At 39.3% G+C, this 7,500-nt stretch overlaps 1 protein-coding gene across 4 annotated transcripts in view; it reads left to right on the top strand.

Moving 5' to 3' along the window:
* Positions 1 to 7,500, top strand: part of LOC125038541 — a 36,619-nt gene that overhangs the window by 10,657 nt on the left and 18,462 nt on the right. For all 4 annotated transcript variants that reach the window (XM_047632054.1, XM_047632055.1, XM_047632053.1 and 1 more), the window contains exons 3-6: positions 960 to 3,904; positions 4,190 to 6,249; positions 6,568 to 6,706; positions 7,140 to 7,259. In XM_047632054.1, the coding sequence (XP_047488010.1) occupies positions 960 to 3,904; positions 4,190 to 6,249; positions 6,568 to 6,706; positions 7,140 to 7,259 (5,264 nt within the window). The remainder of the gene's footprint in view (positions 1 to 959; positions 3,905 to 4,189; positions 6,250 to 6,567; positions 6,707 to 7,139; positions 7,260 to 7,500) is intronic.

Below are 7,500 nucleotides of genomic sequence, written 5' to 3'. Positions count from 1 at the left end.
CTCTGTATCTCTTAAGGCAACGAATCATCTGTCTGGGATTTTTAAGGATAAAATACAGGAGATACATAGCCCACTGGTTAGTTAAAAAAAAAAAAAAAAAAAAAAAAAAAAAAAAAAAAAAAAAAAAAAAAAAAACTTGTGTGGCTGTGCTGCACCATAGAAGGCCACACATTCTGGGTGGTGGGTGCCAGCGGAGTTTGGAGGCCAGTGAGACAGGTAGTGGAGAGCATGTTCAAAGGAGGTGGAGGTGGCAAAGTATCATGCAAGAGATGGATGATATTGCCACTTGGGGTACACTGGATTTTAGCCTGGCTTGGGGGAATTTTTTATATACAGCTCAGAACATCTGTTATCTGGTGCAGTCACTTACATAGCATCTCAGATGTCTGGCATAATTTACAGTGTAAATATCATACACTTATGTTATGCTTGGAAGGCAGAAGGAAGTGTAAATACTAGTAGAATAGGCTATGAATTGCACCAAACTAAGAAAGCCTGTACCTGCCACCTATGGAAGTTACGGGATAATCAGGTGCCAGTTCATAATTCTGTTGCTGCAATATCAGTGATGTAACAGTTGACAGTTAGTATTTCATAAGAATATGACATGACAGTTGTATTGTTTGCAACTGTCTGCCTGCTAGTTAGTTAATGCAAAAATATTGGAAACATCAGCATTTGTCTAATTTCCTTTACTCCTAATGAAATATTATTTTCTTTGATTTCAAATGACACTATGACCATATATGTCTGCATAACATAGCATGATGATACTTGACCACTTCCTCTTTTGTGTTTCCAGGTATTTCACCAATAGCATCTATGATACATCTTACTTACATCACGAATGCCTTGACATGTGAATTTTTTTTCTAAGAACAAAAGAATATCATTGCATATTAAACCAAAGGAAAAAGTAAAGAAATTTAATTTATCTTTTTTCCCGTCCTCACTTTCAGGTAAAGAGAATAAACGATCTGGAACAGCAAGCAGAGCACGTTCAAGATCACCTGAGCAAGGTTTCAGTTCCACCAAGAAAAAATTGGCTTATAAAAAATCTTCAGAAAAGTGGCCATCCAAGAAGTCGCCTCCATGGGCACCACCAGTCACCCAGGATAAAGAGAGCACAAGAGCATCCTCCCCTGCTGAAGCTGCTAGCAAAATCTCAAAGTCCTGGGGAAATGGCAGGAAATCACCTCGCCCATACATGCGCCATACTCTCCCTACCTCATCTAGTAGAAAAACTGAAGTAAAAGCAAGCCACCACAAAACCAACAAAAGTAAAGCAAAGGAGAATGTTGTAAAAATCAGTGATGATGAATCTGACGAGAAATGTGACAAATCACCAAGAGCAAAATGTGATACTTCACCCAAAGGAAATGGAGGAGAAGTTCCCCTTATATCAAGCCAGAAACAGCTTCCAAGGGGTAGTTTTGGAGAAATGCTCTTAAAAAAGACACTGAAAGGCAAACTAAAGGTTTGCCCACTAGCTAACAAATCTGTAGAGAAAGGAGAAACTTCAGGAGAGGCTGGGGGTAGCAAGAAAGAAGAAATATCTGAAATAAGCGAAGTGTTGCAGCAGGACTGCGATACATTAGACCAAGAAGATGAAGATGAACTTCAGCTAAGATTGATTGCCCTTCAGTCATCTTTGAAGGTACTGAGTGACGTAAGGAGAGAAGGTTGCCAGTCCATAAACACTGGGAATATGGTTGTTGACCTTTCATTGTCTTTGCCTCAAGACAGCATAGATCAGCCATTGGAAAAGGAAGAAGAAGGGAAAGAAGCAGCATCTAGTGATCTTCCTGATCAGAGAAATAGTGAAAATATTGGTGATTTTCAGGATCAGTTACCAGATCATCACATACTCTTGCAATCCGATGCAGAAAGCTCAACACCCTTGAAAAACAATCAGAGTTTTGATACAAGATTAGAAGAAAGCACTCCAAAGGAGGATGAGGTGGACCTTATATTGGATGATTTAAGTCAGAGCTCAACAAGATCGCAGCCAGGTTCAAGTATCACTGGACTAGAGCTGGAATTGGATGCCATATCAACAAATAAAAGTTATCTGGATGACGGTGAAGACAGTACAAGACAGCTTGCCACAAATATTGAAGAACAGCTGCAAAGAGAAATTAAGGATCTTGCAGACTCTAATCAGGATCCTGTTGATATGGATATATGTGATAGTTCTCCAAGTGAGGAAGATGAAAGTTTCTTTGATGAAGACATCTTGAAGGATACAGGAGAAGACATCTCTTTGGATAAGGTGTCTTCACCTGACCCATCATCTGCTCCTAACATAGGGTCACAGGCAAAGGATTATCCAGTGCCTGTCCTAGATCCAGGAGGACAGGAAAGTTTTCATCATAACAGTAGCAACAGCACCAAAAGTAGTAGTAATAATAACAGTAATAGTAATTTCCAAATCCCAGTGGAATGGGCCTATATGATGCCACCTCCTCCCCCACCTGACCAGCCACCCAATGATATTAGTAACATCAATAATTGGTGCTATGATCAGAACATGTATCTCCAGACCATGCAGTCTTCCTATGATTCAAATGAGCAGTATCAGCAGTACAATTCATATGGAACTCCCACTTCTGACTGGGGACTACAGCCTCAGCAACCTACACAGTGGAATGAATCAAAGCCAGAGAGTTTTGAAAACACATCAGAACAGACAGAAAACATCCAAGAGAAAACTGAAACACCAGCTTCTCCTGATGCAACTAGTAAAACACTCACACCTGAAAAAGAAGAACCAAATCCAGACAACAGCCCACAGGAAGATTTAAAAGATCTTCCAGCAGAACATTACCAAGCCTTCATGTCTGCAGTACTTAACCAGCAGAAGACACGGCAGAAGAATAGTGGCACACAAAGAAACTTAATTGAAGTGCAATTAATCAAATATGGCAGTTCATCCAATGACCAGGATGAGGCTGTGAAAAAGGCTTCTTCAGGTGCTGGTACCAGTGGTGGAGCTGTGCTGCAGGTGAACAAAAGATCAAGGGCTAGAAGGAGAAAACGAGAAAGACAGAAAGAAAAATTAAAGCAGCTCAAACAGTTGAAGGCACAGGAAAAATTGGTAAAGGGGAAGGAATCCGTTGTTCAGAGTGATCTCCAACCGGGACTTGATTCAGTGCCAAGTGTTTCTGAAGATGAAGATGAAGATCTCCTAAGGGCACAGCTTTTAATTGACCTTTCTCGGAAGAAGAACCAAAAACAGGTAGAACCTGTGGTAGAACTTCCAAAATCATGTCTCTCTGATTATCAAACAGTGACTGCAGATAACATCCAAGCCGCCCATCAGGATAGGTTCGATTCTCATTCTTCAGGCTACACGGGCCATGAAAGCACACCACCTCAGAGCTACCCCTCATCACTAGAGTCTTGTCCGAGGTTGAGACCAGTGACCAAGACAGCTGTTGTGAAGATGCATCAACAGGCAAGGTTTAGAGAGAATAGCCCAACCCATAAAGTGAAGGTCAACTTGAGACATGGCTTGTCTGACATAGGTGGCATTAGCTTAGATCCAAAGAGCAGTAGATATGATTATCCCATTCCAAAAGACAATCACAGCCAGAAAGACATGCCCAAGTTTAAATTTCCTAATATCAAGCCTGTTATTATCAATTTGGAATCTGATTCCGATGATGAGAATGAAGAGGGTGAGGAGAGCTGCCAGGATAGAGCCACTGATGAGCCACAACCTTCAGGCAGTGGTGAAGGTGATGGAGTCTTAAGCTCAAGCATAGATCTTTTGCTTAAAAGTATGAGGAATGCCAACAAGCCCGAGAAGAATGCCAAACCAAGCACACAAGTTAAAAAAGGATCAGCCCTCGCAAAGAAAACCCCAGTACGAAAAGCTCCTCAGTCGTACAGCACTCCAAATGTAAGTATTTATTTGTTTAGTGTGTTTTTCTTCTGGTAATGATATTAAACCTTTACATATATACTTCTCTGATGGGTTGACTGTAGTAATTCTCGTTGTAGAGAAAGCCATATTGGTTTAAAATTTTGATTAAGAGGAAACTATAGTGAGTTAGTGCATATAATTACTGTGTCACATAATCTTGCCCTTGTTTCATAAAAATATAACTTTTTGACATGATAGTAATTTTTTTAGATAATTGAAATGCACAAATAAGCCATTTAAATGCTTTATTAAAACCTACAGGTGGTGCGTCATCTTAGTCGAACACAGCAGGTTGAATACCGTAGGTTAAAGGAGCAACTCAGACAAAAGGAAATGCTTCAGAAGAAGCGACAGGAACTGCTTCTACGGCAGAAAGTACTCCAGAAGAAAATGGCTTCTGCTGCAAGAATTTCTCCTGAGAGCCCTCAGTCAGGGGACAATGGAGGAGAAATGAGTGATGGAGGGGCTGCTCGAGACCTACCATCAGTAAACATTCCACAGGTTAAAAGTCAGACCCCCTCAAGGACAGAAGAGGAATTCTGTGACCCAGCTGATAATGGGGGTAACCTTCAGATTCAGGGGGAGACCCCACCACTGCCACATTCTGCTTTGCAAGACACAAGGGAAGTGATTATAAAGGAAACAGGTGGTTTGCAGATACAGCTCGCAAATGTCAATAGAGATAAAGATTTAGGAAGCAATACAGTTAGTGCAGATGAAAGTTGCCAAGGTGGGTCTGGCACTGTGAAAAATGTGGAGATGAGGAAAGAGAGAGATTTATCATGTGTAGGTTCTCCAGCAGAGGATGAAGATGAAGAGATGCTTAGGTTGATGGTACTTAAGACGCTCCAGAAAAAAGTAATTGACAAAGAAAAATCAAATGATGAAGAAAATTGTGAAAGTGTAGATGCTGATAGTAAAAGTGAAAAGAATGATGGGTCATTTATATCATCAGATTCAGAAATACTGAAGGTTGTCATACATCAAAGGATAGATGATGTGCCAACTGATGAGAAGGAAACAATTGAAAAGGCAGTAGAAGTGGCTGCTCGCAGTGTTGTTATTGAAAATCAGACTGATTTGCTGGAAAATAGTAAAGATGTACATCAGGATGGAGATGTAAATGGTGGGGAGTGGATGGTTCTCGATGAGGTGTTGGAAGAAATTGATGAAGGTAATGGAGAAAATGCCAACAGTGAAGAGTTGGCAGTGGTTAAGGAGGAACATGGCAACAAAGTGAAAAAACTGCTAATTAACGAGGAAGATAATGGGCCTACTTTAGAATGTAAGGAGACAGAAGGACCAGAAAGTGAAAGTGTCTCAAAAACAAGTGAAACTGAATGTCTTGTTCAAGAGGCAAAAAATAACAATGAATGTAACAATTTCAGTCAGTTAATGGAGTCTGAAAATACTGAAGTAGAAAATCAAACTCCTGCTGATCATGCTCAAGATTTAGCTGACAGAAATTTGAATGAGGAAATAGAAGATTCAAGAGAAAATGAGGTAAAGCAAAGTCATAATGGGGAGAGGATGGACAGTGGAAAAAGTGAAATGGAGGTAGCTAGTGGTAGTGCTAAAGAAACATTAGGAAACAGTAAAGATGATGAAAGGTACAAAGGTAAAGATACTCAGCAAGTGCCAAGTAAAGTGTCAAAGAAATCTACTAAATCTGTAGATGAACCTGTAGATGGTGTCTTACCTTTTACAACTCAAGAACATTCCAGCAGTGAAAATACTGAAAAACGGACTGAAGTTGTGATTGCAGACAAATCACAAGATGAGGATAACAACAGTTTATCAGCTGGCAAAGAGGAGCTGGCAAGTTCTATTGGAATATCATGTGTCAGTGGTGAGCAAGACAGTGAATCAGCTGAAAGGAAAGCGAATGCAGAGGTCAGTTCAGGAACAGAAATGAAAACTCTTAATAGTATAACCAGTGAGAATAACTCAAATATCCAAACTATACAAAAGCAAGTACAGATACATGGGGATGTGGAAGGGAAGAAAAGTCTTGAACATTTGTCAGAAAAAATAGAAAAGAACGAGCAGTTAGAAAAAGATATTTTATCGGTATCTGAAAGTACAAAAACCTTAAAAGGGTCTTCTGTATGTAGCACATCTGTAAATAATACGATAGGACAACAAAGTGCCATTAGAACCCAAAACTCTTTGCCAGCAGCTTTACAAAAACAAAAAAGTAATGCAGTTGGAAACACTTCCAAATCAAGTAGTTTAAGTGATGTAGATGTGTCAAGAAAACCAGTAAGAACTAAGAGGTTACTGTTGCTGAAGAGAGTGGAACATGAATACACACAAAAAAGGTAATTTTGCGTAGTAATAGAGTTTTGAAGTTGACAAAAGTTTCAGAAATATAATTATAGTCATATATTAGTTATGCACAACAGAAGATTCTTTTTTTCTTTCTTTCATTTTTGTCCTTGCTTTATATATGACTTTGACTACTGAGTAGAGGAAAAACATAGGCTTATAATTGAATTTGATTTTGACTGTTATTTTGAAAAAGAACATTCTAGTTTGAGTGGTTATGTAACTCAGTTTTGATTATTTGATAAGAGATTGAAGATGGTTTTTTGTACTATTTAACTGTTTTGACATTTTTTAAAACCTCCATCATACAGGATTGCTATGAATGAAGTGATATCACAGCTGGCTTCCCTAGTTCATGAGGCGACAGAAGAAGAGCGACAACGGCAGTCTTTAAAGTCGACTATCACCAAGTTACGGGAAAAGTTGGGCCAAATGGAGACACAGCTCGAGGCAAGGCTTGCAAAAAGATCTTTCCGGATTAAGTGGAATAAGAATTGTTTTAATTGGAGGACAAGCAAAGTGTTTCTTGAAATGGTATCTTAAAACTGATTCATCATATCAATCCATTAGTCTTAATTCCTCTAGCCATTCTATAGATATTAGCAACACAGAATACAGCATAACCATAATTTGTCTGGTAAGTAAGATTGCATATTTTTTATAGTGAATTCATTTACCTCTTTAACATTACCAGCTATTTGTTGATGGGTCATAGAATAGGCTAGAAGGCAGATAGGTGGCAAAGAGGTGCTGGAAGTAGATTATCCTGGATCTTTAGCCAAACACTATTGCTCCTAAGATCTAGTTTCATGCAGGATGATGAAATAAGGCTTGCATGCTCTTTATTGATATTCTTTTTCTAAAGTTGTGATCTTATCTCCAGGACAAAGCCAGCAAACTCAAGGCCAAGATGGCAAGGATTCGAAATCTTCAAACCCAAATAACCAAAGATCGTGAAGAGATAAGCCAGCTCGAACACAAGGGAGAGATACTTGGAAAGAAGGTAAGAAAACGCTCTTATCTGTTTCCGGTTACTCTGAAGTCAGTGTGATAACAACTGGGGGTTCAGGTTTTATAATCTATTTAATCTACCTGTAAGGCTAATTTGCTGTGTGATGTAAAGCAAATGGTTAACCCACTCACAACAGTTGACATCCTATCACAGGGCTTAGACTGTGTTTCACTCATGGATTTAACATCCTTTTGTCATGCACAGTCGAGCCTGTTCTAAGTTGTGCATACTA

Source organism: Penaeus chinensis, chromosome 25 (genome assembly GCF_019202785.1).
Source record: "Penaeus chinensis breed Huanghai No. 1 chromosome 25, ASM1920278v2, whole genome shotgun sequence".
Classification (NCBI taxonomy): Eukaryota; Metazoa; Arthropoda; class Malacostraca; order Decapoda; family Penaeidae; genus Penaeus; species Penaeus chinensis.
Note: the sequence above shows the minus strand (reverse complement) of the source record. Positions and strands in the feature narration are given on the sequence as shown.